The sequence below is a fragment of the Vipera ursinii genome, assembly GCF_947247035.1.
Source record: "Vipera ursinii genome assembly, chromosome: 3".
Classification (NCBI taxonomy): domain Eukaryota; kingdom Metazoa; phylum Chordata; class Lepidosauria; order Squamata; family Viperidae; genus Vipera; species Vipera ursinii.
This window is the reverse complement of record NC_139516.1, coordinates 161,642,296-161,658,558: the sequence shown is the minus strand read 5'-3', so window position 1 is coordinate 161,658,558 and position 16,263 is coordinate 161,642,296. Positions and strand designations below refer to the sequence as shown.

The 16,263-nt window shown below is 33.1% G+C and overlaps 1 protein-coding gene across 1 annotated transcript in view; it reads right to left on the bottom strand.

Moving 5' to 3' along the window:
* PIEZO2 (piezo type mechanosensitive ion channel component 2) overlaps nt 1-16,263 on the bottom strand; it is a gene marked incomplete at its 5' end in the record, with an annotated part of 205,718 nt that overhangs the window by 31,633 nt on the left and 157,822 nt on the right. Inside the window, 11 exons of the mRNA XM_083360729.1 lie at nt 57-227; nt 1,535-1,689; nt 2,133-2,299; nt 2,968-3,030; nt 4,348-4,447; nt 7,932-8,035; nt 11,739-11,810; nt 12,630-12,760; nt 13,416-13,505; nt 13,867-14,026; nt 15,324-15,420. Coding sequence (XP_083216855.1) covers nt 57-227; nt 1,535-1,689; nt 2,133-2,299; nt 2,968-3,030; nt 4,348-4,447; nt 7,932-8,035; nt 11,739-11,810; nt 12,630-12,760; nt 13,416-13,505; nt 13,867-14,026; nt 15,324-15,420 — 1,310 coding nt within the window. The remainder of the gene's footprint in view (nt 1-56; nt 228-1,534; nt 1,690-2,132; nt 2,300-2,967; nt 3,031-4,347; nt 4,448-7,931; nt 8,036-11,738; nt 11,811-12,629; nt 12,761-13,415; nt 13,506-13,866; nt 14,027-15,323; nt 15,421-16,263) is intronic.

Sequence of the window (16,263 nt, the reverse complement as noted above, 5' to 3'; positions counted from 1 at the left end):
ACATTGCCAAAATATAGTTGGGATAATTGAGTGAAAAGCATGCAAGGATTAAGCACCTTGATACTATACTGCCACTGTCAGCGGATGAGGAGGACATATCCATGCTGTATGTTTTACGAAGCCTAGGTCGTGCACGTTCACTTGTTTTAGGAATAGGGTCTGGACCATCTAAATCATCAAGGGTAGATTGCCTGGACAACAACAGTGTAGTTGCTTCCGTGCAGCAGCTATCAGTGCAAACAATTACAAAGAGAATGTTATATACCAATGGCATCCTGATGTGACTCAATAGTGAACGTGCAGATTGGCCAAGCAAAATACCAATGGAGACATAGACAAAAAGGATTTAATGGAAGATAACAAGCTTTTTGGTGCCAAAGTATACTATTCTTATTCTGATAACCACACAAGATCAGTAAAAACAAAATGTGAAGCTAGGAGAAAGTAGGATGTAAACTTATTTATGGTGTAAGACTAATGGAATCCATGCATTCTAGTAAGATTGATAAAATGCATCATTTTTAGCTTCTTTAATATATCAGTAGCTAAAAATGTTGCAGTTGAGAAACTTATAGGTACATTAGGCGCTACAAATCGATATTTTAAAAAGATATAGCCAAATATATTAAAGTTATTGTAAATAGCCTATACTAAAACTAAAAGGATGCTATATTATTTTAAGTTCCAAATATTGATTTTTTTAAAAAAAATAATACAATTGTCTTTATCCCAGCATAGCCACAACCATTTGGAAAGGTTTTAATTGTATTTTTCTCCAGCTTAGAAATGAACATACCTGAGAGAAATGAAACAAATCAGATATAAATAATGTGTAAGCAGCAGGTTTGTGGAATAGATAGTAGATATCCACTTTTCATGATACTAGTTAAGACAGTTTTTGAAGAAAAATGTTTTTCTCTAAAATGAATTAAGAACATTTTGCACAAAATCTGACCATAGGACACTAGGGTAATATGAACGTATTCTGTCCGCCTGATCCAGCCCTAAAAATGGAAATTTTATGCACAGAATAACAAATATAGAAGTTCCTTCAAATGAGAAGTACTCATAGGGTCAGAGTCAGTTCTCAGATGAAACAGATCTCTGCAGCAATAACCTTTTGTAATGCTGCAAAAATAAATGATATAAGAATCAGTTTTACTATAGGTCACTGTGTTTAGGAATCTGCTATTTGAGAATAATTTGTGGACTCTCGTGTTCTTTTAATTCACAGGGCTATTATGTATTAAAAGTGTGAACTTTCTGATACTCCATTTATTGAAAGAATGTCACATCAAAAATAATGCTTTATTAGATAAAAACACTGCTGCTTTTATATACTCTTAACATAAGAAAATTGAAGAATTAATTATATGTTGGCTATCATCTTTTAAATTTTAAATAGGATAGTGCAAGATTCTATGCTACTTTAGCATCAACTATACAAGCTATGCCTCATTACTAGGTGTTTATATATTTATGAAGATCATCTCTATATACTTAGAGAATTATTGTGCTCATTGTAAGAGAATACCTGGATTCACTGTCACGAGAAGCTGCTGATTCTAAACTTGCAGTCCTCTCAGCCTGTCCAGGCTCATAAATTTCATCCAATCCTGATTCCCTAGAAAGTTTCATTATATGGTTCTGGTAATACATATGGATACTCTCTCGAGTTGGAACATTTCCCTGGGAAGGAAAATGTGAAATTTAGGAAATTAAGCAGGCTAACATTTAGGAGACAAGTCAGGGCAGTAGAAAAAAGACTTTATTGTCAAATGTTTTGTGAGATCTTTTTTTTTTTAAAAAAAGAAATAAGCTGCAAGTTAGAGTTGTAAACTCTATTAAAAATCCTGCAGTCTCATGAATATGAGATGCATGAGTACTGTATTGTTTTCTTTATATGTCACTCCTAAAACCTTCCTCCATACTTTATGACAGCAAAAAAAGAGAATAAAAAAAAAAACTAAAATCAAAATTATTCCTTTTAGCATGTCAGGAAAGAAGAAAATACAATGAAGCTGCTATTTACAAGATTCTAACCGCCCTCCAACAGGTAAATCAAATTAAACCTGAGATCACACATATCTGTTTTTCACCATTATGAAAAATAAATGAATATGTTGTAGTACCTTTTTTATTTCTCTAGTTAGCATGCATCTCTCAATTCTTAATACTGTGGAGATATCAATGTGCTCTCTTGAAATTGAATTTAGCCAAGCTGTAAAACTGTCTATTGTTGCCAGAAAAAGAACCCAGGTAAACTTCAAAATGTTATATATTCTTTTAAAGATATTATCTGAGAAAGAAACAAGAAAACACGCTTTACAAAATGATATTCAAGACAATCAACATTTATGAATGTTATAACAAAAATCAGAACCAAGAACGATTATCTGAGGGTCCAACAAACTCAGGAAAACATACTTTTCATTTGATGTGCACACGATGACACTGTTTTCTATGGAATTTCTATCTCCAAGGGTTAGTGATTAGCAAAACTTCAGGATTAAACTTATTTCATTTTCATATCTATTAGTATAATTGTTAGATCATGCTATTGACTTTGCTTTGCTTATACAAAAATGTTTATTGCCAGAATGTTTCTTAAATTTTGCATTTTGCTTTAATATCACTTTGTAGTCAATCAACATCTTCTACCCAATGTACTATTTGCACTCTCAGCAGTGTTTTTTCTGTTCAAAAAGTAGTGATTGATATGAAAAATGATGATGACTGCAATACCTTTTAACTGAAAATGGTACCTGAACAACTTGCCAGACTACAACTAATGTTTGGAAGTTAGCTTGAATTATATAACGTTTAACATTTAAAGTGACTTTCAAGAAAAAAATATCAGTAAATTCTGCAGTATATAAACATTATTATCTTTATTTTAGAGATAATAGAGCTGCACATTCAGCTACTATTATTTAAAATGAAAACTTAGCTTGCTTCTTTGCTTACCAGGGCCATCAGATTTACTTTTGACAGGTTCATCTCTTTCTGCACCCTCCATATCTATTTCAACTGACAAATCAAAATGAAAGAAGTGAGCAAAATTAGACTTATTGACTTCAATTACCTTTTAATTTTTTTACTGAACACATAATTACATATATTTATTGAACACAAAATGAAGCTTTTTTAATGATGCTACACTGCTGAATTAATACTTTGCACTGATTGCCTGACCAACATTAACTTTTTGTTCCAAACCAAAACCAACAGTCCAGTTGTCCCAAAGCTGCTTTTTCAAGAGCTCTGACTGGATGGTGGGCAATGGAAGGATTTACAGTATATTCCTTGCAGACAGCTAGTCATTTGTATTTGAGGCCACTTGGAGGTTCATCTGTGTCTTCAGGGTCACCTGAGTAGTGCAAATGAATGTGGAGCCTTCTTGGAAGTGTGAAAGGACTGTGTAGTCATTGAGAAGTCAGAGCTCTGCTTTCTGCAGGGTATTTTCTGCTCTGTGTCCCTTCACTGCTGAACACAGGTGCAGGCTGTTGGGGATGGATCTGTGTTGTCTGCATCTCAAACTGAAGTGCAAAAGGTTCTTGTAGTCTGCAATTTTTCTGGAAATCTATTAATATCGGTACTCCCGCACCATTTGAAGGGTGTTCATCCCATTATTCATCCTGCAGAAAGCACAGCTCCATTTTCTCAATGACCACATAGTCCTTTCAGCAGTTCCAAGAAGGCTCCACATCCATTTGCACTTCTCAGGTGACCCTGAAGACACAGATAAACCTCCAAGTGGTCTCAAGAATGCAAATGACCAGCTATATGCAAGAAATATAAATCCTTCCATTCCTCATCACCCAGTCAGAGCCGAAGAAGCTACTTGCATAAGAAGTGAAATGTCTTCAAAGAAAAAACAAGAAAGTCCAGTTGTCCCTTGAAAAAGCACTTTTGGGACAACCATGACCTGGATAAGTAAGAATCTCCATAGACTCTAGTTGTTATTCTCCAGTAGCCATCTAACAGTAGTATTAGTTAGTCTATATAATGCCCATGATGAGTACTGATAAACTAGCAAACAAAGATTAATTTGACTGGCAGAAAATCTTGAATTTCCTTATTCTGTTTCCTTTTTTTTTATTCCGGTGGACTTTATTTCAATATTTTTTTTTGCTGCCTAGACTCCATGAGACTAAACTGAAGAACCACATCGTGACTGATAAGTTCCATGAAATCCTAATTTCCTGAGAATCCAACTAGAGATCTCAGTAAAACTATAGAAGCTACCTGTGAATTTCTGAATGCAAACTGGTTCTTCTACAATCAGAATGGAAAATGCTATTTGTATAGTTAACAGAGATAGCTGAAAATATTTCTGAAGCATACCTTCATCGGATACTTTCCGCCTTTTTTTATTCTTTTTCTTCTCTTTGCGTCTCTGTCGTAGGGCAGTTTTAGGATCAGTAATCCAGGCCTGATAAAGAAACTAGAGGGGAAAAAACAATTTATTCATATTCTCTAGTAAGTAAATGTTAAGCAGATAACAAAAAGCATATAAATTTGGAAAATGTATTTAGTATTGGGAGAATATGGAAACATAAACCATTGAGGAAATATTCATTCAAGATGAAATATTTCAAATATTTGTGACTTTGATAAACCAAAACATTTGAGCAGCACTGTGGATTCTTATGAATTTGGTATGAATCTGTAACAATTGTGATCAATAATCTAAAAATGAAGCAATAATTTACCTACAGACTCATTTCATGTTATTATTCCCTAATCCAATCCATAACTCATATGATTAATAAAAATATTTTTGCGATAACAAATCTTTTACTAGCTAGCACTATATTACTAATGACACTTATTAGCTATAGCCAACACAAACATATAGATGCATGCAAAGGAAAGCAGATGAGAAAATAAACAGAAGATTGTTTATTGGCAAGATAAGCATGCTTAGAAAGGTGGAATATGCCATCATTAGATAAATCACTAATATTACTTCTGTTTTAGACACACACACTTTGGTGTCTATTAATATATGTATTTTAAAAAAATATTCCAATATATATATAATGTTCCATATTAGCAACGTTTGACTGAACAAATTCAGAGATGTTTTAGGTAAGCTGTTCTTACATACAGACTCCCAAATTTTGTTTTGCATTCTTGTGCAGTCTTCCTGACAAATATTATCATATAGAGCAAAATCCTATAATTAATTTATCCAGTACCTATAAATGCATGCCATTTGATGGAATCTGCTTAATACAGTTTAGACAAAAAGTCTAGGATTATGCCATGATTTGGCTCTGCATTTTCTTTCTGATATTAATAATTATAGCTAAATTGAGATATCTCATCATCAAGTTTGTAAACTGAAAATGTAAGTCAAATCCTTGGTTGTCCCAAAACCTCCTCAAACTCATATTAAGATGAAAAATGCAGTAAAGGGATATTCTGCCAGAATACAATGGGAACAAGATATTATTCTACATGGTATAGAATATCAAATACCTTTGCAGCTCTGATTAAATATTGAAGAATAGTTTTGGGCAGTTTAATAACAGACTTTGGCAAGGCTAAAATGGCTGAAGCAAATTTCACAATAGCTCTCTATGAAGAAGGATAAAGCAAGACAAATTAGTGAAAATGTAAAGGCTAATATTTTAAGAAACACACTGTACAATTCTATTAGCAATAGGATCGATATTAAGTTAAACCAGACTTATACAATGTTAACTGAGCATTCAATTTAACAGTGCATTAGATTTAGTTACAGGACAGTGCATAAAAGTTATTTAGTTACACGAGTAACAATTATATATTAGTAATCTGGATTAGAAAAGCACATTCTAAATGAATCTTCAGTATTTCACAGATATAGTTACACCTCCTTGTCTCTGCCTCTAATATCTTTATGAATGGAGAAAAAATTCATGACAGACATATACACATACTGTACCATTCTATAATTTCTCAGATTAAAAACCCCAATTCATCTACTGCAAAATAAATACGAAGGGTACAATAAAAATCAGAACAGTTTAGGATAAAGCAATATAAACTCAGGATATTTATATAATTTTTGAAACCATAATACAGAAAATTACTTTCAACTCATGAACAATAAACTAGTATGTCTGATAAAACTAGAAAATACTGCCTGAGTTTCAAATGAACAATACATCTTTTGTAATTGATACTTACCATATACATTAATATAAATTAATAAATATATTCAATCGTTAAAAAGTAAGCTAAAATTGTTAAAACTCGTTAAAAAGTAAGCTAAAAATCGTTAAAAATCGTAAGCTAAAAATTGCTAAGCACATTGATTTGTGCTTCTTAGATTGTAAGCTGCCCTGAGTCTTCGGAGAAGGGCAGGATATAAATGGGATAAAAAAAAATCAATGTGTCCTATAAAGGATAGCATGAGAAGCTGGTATTACAATTCAGTTAAATTAACTACTAATGCAAGACTCTATGTATGAGCTGCAGCTGATAGAAAATGCAGCAGCCAGACTAATGGAAGGACAATCCTAACAATGGAGAACAGCCACTATTTTATAGCCACTACTGGTTTACCAGCAAGCTTCCAGACCAAAATCAAAATGTTTAATTTATTCAGTGGGTTATTTTGAATAACCTCTTGTTTGAATTTAATTTGTTCATTGGTCTGGACTTCTAGAGAGGTACAAAACCAATGAGGTATGGACAAGAATTCCGGCCTCTCTATGGTATCCCTGTTTGTGGAGTGCTCTCTCCTCATAAAAAAAGTGGCCCATACTGATTATAGGCACCATCACAATATAGGCTTAGATATGATAAGAATGGATTGTTTTTAACTGAATTGATTAATTTATGCATGTTGCTGTTGCTGTCTGCCTAAAGTCTCTTTGGAATGGGATAGTTAGAAAAAGAAGTCAAACTAACAAACAAAAAAAATAATACTTAGGCAAAATGCAAAGTATACAGAGTGAATCTGCCCTCTGAATTGAATCCAATTAGATGACACTTTATAGAATGTAGCATGCTCAATTTACCACAAGCTCCTAAGTAAACAATCCCAATCTTCATTTTAAAAACTTCTATCATCTTACTGAGAGTCAGCTGTACAATTATGGATGCAGATGTGATAGGATCACATGTATGCAGACTATGATATAATTTTCCATGCTGATTTACCTCTATGGTCTCTTTAAAGAATTTAGCCCATGGAATACACCTAATACCAGATTGCCCTACTTTATGAACATACATATAGGGTTGTCCATGGGTGTGAAGGTATGTTCAAAACATTCAGAGGACAGCTCTGGTTGTGGATCCATCTTATTTGTTTTTGCCCCTTTGATGTCTAGATGAATGTTCTGAATCTGAATATGCATAAATTAATCAGGTTGCTGGAGTCTGTTATATCAAAAAGTATTGGCTTACTTTTCTCTAATCTAAATACATTTATTTTCAATATATTGTTGGCCTCTTATTTGTAATTAGAACTTTGTAAAAATCTATGCTTACAAAAGTTTATCTTCAAACCTGCAGTCGTTTTACCAAAGCCAAAAGGCTTCTAAACAATATCAAGTAATGGAAGCTGAGAGGTTTTTTTTTTTATAACTTCTCTCTGATACATTAAAGAATAGATTTAAGGACATGAAGCCTTATTGAAAAATAACCATGCTACATGCATAATTGAATGGAAATCCATCTCCAATACCATTGTCGCATTGCAGAACTATAACAACTATGATGTACATAAGAATCAATTAAACAGAATCAATATGCATCATCATTCTTTCACCGCAATTTAGACTAATCAAGTCTTTTTAGGAAATGTATGGAGAAAAAGTCAAGATGGCAATGCACATAAAAAAATAGGCATAGATATTGTTGTGGCCACCATTTTGAGCACATCCGGTAGACACTCTTTTGTAGGAATACCATGCAAGTGAAAACAGTACCTGGAAAGCAGATCTTTTGGGAGGCTCTTCCTCTTCCTTTCCTTCCTCCTCCTCCTCTTCTTCACTGTCCGACTCAAACAAATAATAATCTCCACTTCTGACCACTAAGCAAAATAAAATATTCTTTTTATTTCTCGTAAGGAAACAATTCTCATAAGGTCTATCCTGAGCCATGACTCAAAGACTCAGAGAAGTAGGCCTGATTATAGGAATCAGTGGCAGGATGTACAAAAGTGGAAAAAAGACAAGCAAGGCACAGAGATCACTTGGGATGTTTGTCACCACAAAAAAGAAACCTCAGTAATAGGAACCTTATAGAATGATCAGAAGAAAAGTTGACAAAAAAGTTGGAATATGTTAATGAAAGTTTGCAACATTCATAACTTCCAAAAATTGTTTTCTTTATTTGTGAGAGGTTGAGAATTTTTTAATTCCAGAGGAGCATATTAAATTAATATGTGCTCCCTTCCCCCTCCCAAAAAGAACAACTACAAAAAGGTAATACTGCTAAAAGTCTGCTAGCATTTGGAAACATTCTTCTCTTTTGCTATAGTCTTTAAGCTTAATATTAAGAAAAATATAAATACATTCTTGTAGATAATACGTTTTGCTTGTAAATTGTGAAATGGATGCCTCCATATCTTCAACTTGAAAGATAATATGAACTGGGCCTTATATCCTTGAACAGAAGCTCATTTTATAAACATTAAATAAGCTAATAGGTCCAAATGGATCAAAAAAGAAAAAATAAATTAAAAATAAAATATTAAGCAAGAGATAAAATTAAAATAACAGCATTACATTTGCCTATTAAGACAATGTTTTCAAACAAAGTATAATATTTTAATATATTGATTATTACAATAAGAAACACAGATAGAATGACTTTTGAGATTATATTTGACCCTCATTATATAGCTTTCTGAACCATAAAAAATAAATTATTCAATCATACCTTATCCTCTATTTTATCTAAAGCATGTATTAAATAATGTATCCTAGATCAAAGATAAATTGATAAACTGTGCCCTGACTAGTCTGTAGAAAAATTTTCTTTAGCTTGAAGGTTAAAGAGAAGTAGAAAGCAACTGAGAGATGTATACAGAACAATGAAAAGCTAGAAAATTGAACAGTGAAGTAAGTGTAGTCAGAGAATTAACTAAAATGAGGAACAAAAAGCTTGACTATAATAGAAGAAACTGTAGTGGTGCAGTGGTTAGAATGCACTATTGCAGGCTAACTCTGCCCACAAGAGTTCGATCCTGACTGGCTCATCCTTCCATCCTTCTGAAGTCGATAAAATATAATAAAATATATTGTTGGGAGCAATATACTGATATTGTAAACTGCTCAGAGAATGCTGTAAAGCATTATGGAGCAGTACATAAATCTAAGTGTTATTGCTATTGCTGTACACAATTACAGTTTTGATCACATCTTCCTGATTTATGAACTACACAAAATTAATCCATAGTATAATGTTTTTTTTACAGAAAACTTTCTTACTTGAAATTTACTTTAGAAATTTTATAATTAAAATTATAATTATAAAATCATAATTAAAATTACTTAGCTGCAAATTGGACTTAATTTTAGACTCAGTTATTCTGATGTCATATCCAATACATATTTTGTAAATTATACTATGTAATCTAGGGTGTATGTGTAGTTGGTATCTCCTAAAAGTATGAGTAGTTGTTTGCATAAATATGGCTGCTAAACATGTAAATCTACTTGTAAAAAAATCACATTGGTTGTAAAATATGTATAGTGACAGTTGCAGAAAGAATAGAGCTATACTAGCCCAGGGAACACTATGAACCTCCTCGGCAGTGGTGGGATTCATATACCATAACAACCAGTTCTCTGCATAGATGCGACTTTCTGGAGGACCATTGTGAGCCGGGGAGGCCTTCCCGGCTCAGAACAGCCCACTGGAAGTGGTGTCCATGCACTTCCAGTGGTCCATTCTGGGCCTTGCAAAAAAAAGGGCTAGGGCATCAGCTGGTTCGCCAAAGTCAACAAAAAATTAGCTACCAGTTCTATCAAACCAGTGCGAACCGGCTGAATCCCACCACTGCTCCCCAGTAACAATGCGTTCCATACATGCAATATGAGTATATATGACATCTTATGTGAACAATGATTCTAAATTATATAGCTGTTCACAGTGGGATCCAATTAGGAAAAGTTATCAGTTTCTTTCCTCAAAATGCATTTATCTAAACTTTTGTTCTTTTATGACTATAAGTATTAAAATAATTCATCCATTTCTTACTAGTAAGTGAACTGAAAAATAAATTATAATAATCTTTAATAATTTAACTTATTCTCTTATTATAATTATTTTTCCCCAATGTCCTTAACAGAAGTCATTAGTAAGCCTTATATAATTCAACTGCACATTGCAGTGACTATATCTGATTAATGTAAGTTGATATATCTGTAGAAGGATGGTATGATTAAACTGCAATAATGCACTCTTGCAGGCATTAATTAATGTGGTAAAGAAATATGATTCAACTGAAAATTGCAGCTTAATTTTCAATAAGATCATACCTCTCTACTTAGAAACCATTTCTTCACACATCGGTTGTAACTGATCATTTAAATAGATGATGTTACAGCGAGTAACCAAGTGAAACAATATTATTTTCTTCTCCACAGATTGATTTTGCAAATGTTTTGGAGAGAGAGAGAGCAACAGGTGTGTGAAAACATGTTTTTCATGCCATGCAGAAGAAAAGCCCTGAGAATTCTATGTTAGCACAGAAGGCATAAGATAATGGACACTTTCTGTTGAGATACAACAGTACTCTTCAAATATTATATTTAAATATTTAGAAATGATCTTGGCTTACCAAATATGGAATTACTGTTCTGACTTGTGGATAATTATTTTAAAAGGGCATACAATGTTAGTGGATAGTATTCATTTTCAGGGCTTGGCCACAGATTGCTGTTAACAAGTATATGCATTATTGCAATAATATGGATTCTATAGTGGTTTCCTAAAACATGTAATGAGGGTAAAATGAATCAAAAAGAATGAAATGAACTGGAATAATTTAACAAGTTTATGTATGGATGCAGGTCACTTTCACAGAGTAGACTATTAAGAGAAAGCAGGGTAAGTATACTAATTCACTCCACTTTCTGCCTGGAATAAAATCTACTGCAAAAGATAACCTTGGATCCCTATAGTCTTTGAGTCATTCTTATTATCTGAATTTCAACCATTTTTCTGTAGCAGCAAGACTAATGAGGATTAACAGAGACCATATCCTGGTCCTTTTGGAAAAGCTACAGATTCAAAACACATTACTTGCAATGATTTATTTTTCTGAAAAGTAAAACAACAGCTGGGTCTTCAAGAACTGTCTGAAAATACTGTAGGATAGGTCTCTATAAATTTTCATCATGCTCTTTAGAAATATAAATATATGTACATATATATATATGTATATATGCATAGGCACAGTTTACTTGTGACTTGACATAAACAAAAATCTGGAATATTTGTTAAACAATTGCATAGGTATTTTTGCTACAGCAGAAATAGTTGCAAAATATTTACTATATTTTTCTTCCACAAGGTGAATATTTGCTTAAGGAGCTAACTGGAACTTGCATCAAGATATGGTTGCCTAAAAGAAACACGATTTTTCCTCTGTGAAATCTTTTGAGTCCACATGACTACCAAGTCACAAGTATAAAACCATGCATAAAACAAATAGGTCTTGGGAATGCCTCCATTCTGGTCAAGGATATAAATTCATGTACTTTAAAGATGATTGAGAAACCTACTGGAAGCATGATCAACCCAAGGCCGCCACCACTGCTTTTTTTTGCCCTTGGTTTTTTCTTTGTCTGCTTCTCCTAAAATGAAATATGTCCAAGCATTAATTTTACAAAGTGAAAAACATATTACGCCTTATATTTTTTTCCATTTTTTGCAATCTGTGTAAGAGCAGACCCAATTCAAATACTTTCAAGAGACAAAACACAAAAAGCATTTGCTTACTATTATTATAGTTACTCTATTCATAGAACCTGGCTAATCTGATATAGAGATAAAATAGAATTTGACTTCAAATTTCTCTATATTTAAGGAATTGTTAAAAATGCTTATTTATTATAAATTAAAACTAAGCTGCAGCAAATTAAAATCCATTATATAAAAACCAAAACAACTGAAACCCAAAGTATTTATTTGCATTCATAAAACACATTTCTTGACTCAATTTTTGTTTCAAATAAAAAAAATCTGTTAAGATAAAAAATGTGTTTGCTATTCTGAAATTGTTTAGGTATCATACAGAAAACAAGTTCAAATTCCAATATGAACTGTGCTCTACATATCAACCCTTAAAAGGTCTGAAAGTTTGTTATATTCTACAATTTTATGTTATATTTTAGCATTCCAGCCCCAACCCATTCTTCAGAGAAAGGGACAACATATTTTTGTAGATAACCAAATATTATTCTTCCAGTGCAGTGAGAAGGAAGGGTAAGAAAGGGATATTATAGGAAGAAGGTAGGATTTATACCCAAATAAATATGCAGAGGAGCAGATTGTGAATCCCCCCCAACAAATGTCTGGATGAGGTATTATACTTTCCTATATATATATTCATGTTAATAATACTAAGGTCCAAACAATAAATACCAACGTCAGATATAGTGAAGGAATAGTACCATCATCATCATCTTCTTCTTCTTCAGGAATCTTCTGAATTGCTTGCTCATCTGAGGCTTCTTGACTCAAGCTCATCACCCTTTCTTTACCCTTTTTATACTTCTGTTGTCTGGCTTTGATATGATCCATCCTGTCAAAAGAGAATTTGCACTCTCAGAATTAAATCATTATCTTTGTAGACCTAAAGAGGACAAAATTTTAAAAGTATTATATGATATTCTTAATATATTATCAAATGACATTACTTGCTTATATCAGAATAAACCTTTGCATAGAAAAAATTACACAATGTTGTATATAACACTAAATGAGAATGCCTGATTTTTTTTCTAAATTATAAATTGCAGAAGAACTGTAATATCTCCACTTATGTTTCAATCAACTTTTTTTTGGGGGGGGGCGGTGTACAACAGAATCTCAGTACTCATAGGTATGTGAGCTGATATAAAACTTACATTCAGCATTGTACAGTAAATTGTCTTTGAAAGTATGGCTTAACCAAGTTACAGATGTTTGAGCTGAACTAATATGTACATTATATAGGGTTGTAATCACCACTAGATGTATTGGGGGTTCCTATCTTACTTGACTTTCATTTGTCATTAGTTATGTCTTATTTGATGGAACTATAATATTCATGAGCTGCTCTCAAAATTCCAAAGGTTCTCACTGCCTTCTATAGCAACAATGATAAGTTAATGAGTAAATACTTTTGTTCAGATTAATGTGGTGGTGTTATGTACCAGCATCCAGAAAAGAATTTTTAAGGGAAAAGAAAAGCATACTGTCTCTTCAATTGATCCATTGATTTTTTCTCTTCCTCAAGTCTTGCTTTTACAGCTTTCACAATTGTGGCCTGGAAAAGTTCAGCACCTCTGAAAAATAAATACATATTATTATTATTGTTGTTGTTGTTGCTGTGGTTGTTGTTGTTATAGATAAAAACAATGCAACACAAACACATAGGATGACAGTCACAATTGTAGTTTTGCCACCAAGATGGAAATTGATTCAACAGATTTGTTGAAACAGTGAGAATAAGGAAAATATTCTGAAATGTATTCATAAGGTTGACTTTCCTAATATATGAATTTTCAAATTTGTGATAAAAGCTTCCCTTGATTAATTTATACAAATTATATATTTCATTTCACATTTATAGTTTGTAAAATATTTAATCAAAACACATGTCTCCATGGATCTATACATTTATTAAAATACAATGCTTCACTTTACCTGGATGCCAGAATCTGTGAAGCTTTAATATCAGCAATAACATGAAGGAAGTAGTAACTCATGAAAACTCTTCTTTGGAGCAACAGAAAAGCAAAGCAAATGCTGTCCCAGATTATTCCTGCCTCTCCGCTTGGCAATTTACACTCTGGATCATCCAAAGCTGACAAAAACAAACATCAAGGATAAGTATCAAAATATTACAAGATTTCTTTGGATCTGACCAAAGAGAACAAAAAGGTTTAGGAACTTTCAATCCATGTCTGCAAGATTTAAACATCACACGGTAGGGCAGGAGAAGAATTATCTATTTGTGACTCTACTTGTACAGTATGTACATTTTTCCTGTGTCCCAACTCAAATTCTAATCTGGGAAACAACTGGAAGATAAATGGAGAAGACCATCTCCTTTAGTGGAACATCTCAGAGGGCCAAGAATTGAAGATGTCACAATGGGAAGGTCCTTATTTCTCTTCTTCTTTATTGTTGTAGTCTTTATGCTAAACAACTCACTTATATACAGGTTCCTCATTCTATACCAAAGTGACATGAATCACAACAGGGTTATAATACAAGAAGCTTTCCTGTGATAGTTAAAAGCCAAAAAGCTAACTATAATAACTGCAAGAACATAAACTCTGAAATTAATCAGCAGTTTTTAAATAGGAAAGACATGAAAAATAAGAAAAAAATTTGAAAATGCAGAATAGTATTTGTAGTAATTAGGTCCAAAGTCTATATAAATAACAAAATACAACCTGCAAATAAAAACAAACTGATGACACTATCAGATACAATATCTGGTTAGAGTGTGCTTCATATATGCTGTTACTTCAAAATTTATAAAAAAAATCCCTCTGCCTGTCTTGGATAAAATATATAAAAATGGTGCTAAATTCTCAGAGAAAAATGTTTTTCCACCAACTATTTATTTACCAATCTGAATTTATTTTTATTATTTGTTATAAAAATAACAAAATAATTTTCAATTTCAGAAAGAGAAACAAGTATGCTTATTGTTTTTTAAATGATGGGTATCTGAAAGACTTTCATGGAATTTTAAAAAGAATTAGACAAAGAACTTTATAGGCCTATACCAGGGGTGTCAAACTCAATTTCATTGAGGGCCACATCAGCATTGCGGTTGCCCTCAAGGGGCCGGGTGGGTGTGGCCTGGGTGGGCGTGGCCTACTGGGTGGGCGTGGCTAAAGTGTGTATGGCCTACTGGGTGGGCATGGCCAGCTCTACATTGTTTGCATCAAGGGTGCCTATGGGGGCCCGGGCAGGAATGGGACAGATCTGAGGGTCTCTGGCAGGAGGAGGGTCTCTGGGCCAGGGTCAAGGCAGTGGGGGCCGTTCCCTCACTGTTTCCAGGATGGCTTCGCGGGCCACATGAAACCACTTTGCGGGCCGGATCCGGCCCCCGGGCCTTGTGTTTGACATGTCTGGCCTATACTTACGAATGTCATAACCTTTAACTGTACAAGCCAGACTGAATGCTTGAATCACCCAACAGCTATTGTTGATCAATGACTTGATGTAGCCGCATGCTCCTATCTGGAATTAAATAGAAATTGATATGACAAAAGGAATTAAAATAAAAGCCTGTCAATACTACAATACTACAGTTATACAAGGTATAACTGTTTACACAAAAATGCAAAAAAGAAAAATTGAATTTTTCTTTTCTTTAATGTTTGTAACTAAACTGCATATACTTTAGTGCAGTAATTTCTTCTATAATTTTTAACTAGACAAGCAAATAAATAAATATTGTAATAAAATAAAAGCTTGTTAATACTACTAGATACAACTGTTTACACAAAGATAAAAAAGAGAAACTGAATTATTCTTTTCTTCGGTGTTTGTTACACTTCAACTGAATATGCTCAATGCAGTACTTTTTAAATAGTGTTATTCTCTTTTGACTTCTTTCATGTCATAAATACCATAAAACAAGAATTGCTTTGTAAATAATCCAGTATCTATCAATACTGCAAAATTCCCCTTATTTTTTATTTCAATTTGTGACCATATCAGATACAAAGAAGGCCATCAACTCTATGGTAGATATCTCAGAACAAAGAGGGAACTTGCAGCTAAAGCTGCAATGATAAACATTAATTAATGTTTCTGTTTAGATCTCCAAGCAATCTGGAACAAGTAATACTGAATGGAGCTTGAAGAAGCCTCAAAGGCAAGGAAAGAATGGAAATAAATATTTTCAATATTCAGCCACCTATCCTCAGTACTGTATATCAGTGTTTCTTGACCTTGGCAACTTTACAATGTGTGTATATCAACTCCCAAAATAGGAATTAATGTTCGTATATCTTAAAGTTGCTAAGGTTGAAAAACACTGTTATTTGATGTCAAGAGTTGAATGGTTTCTAGAGAGCA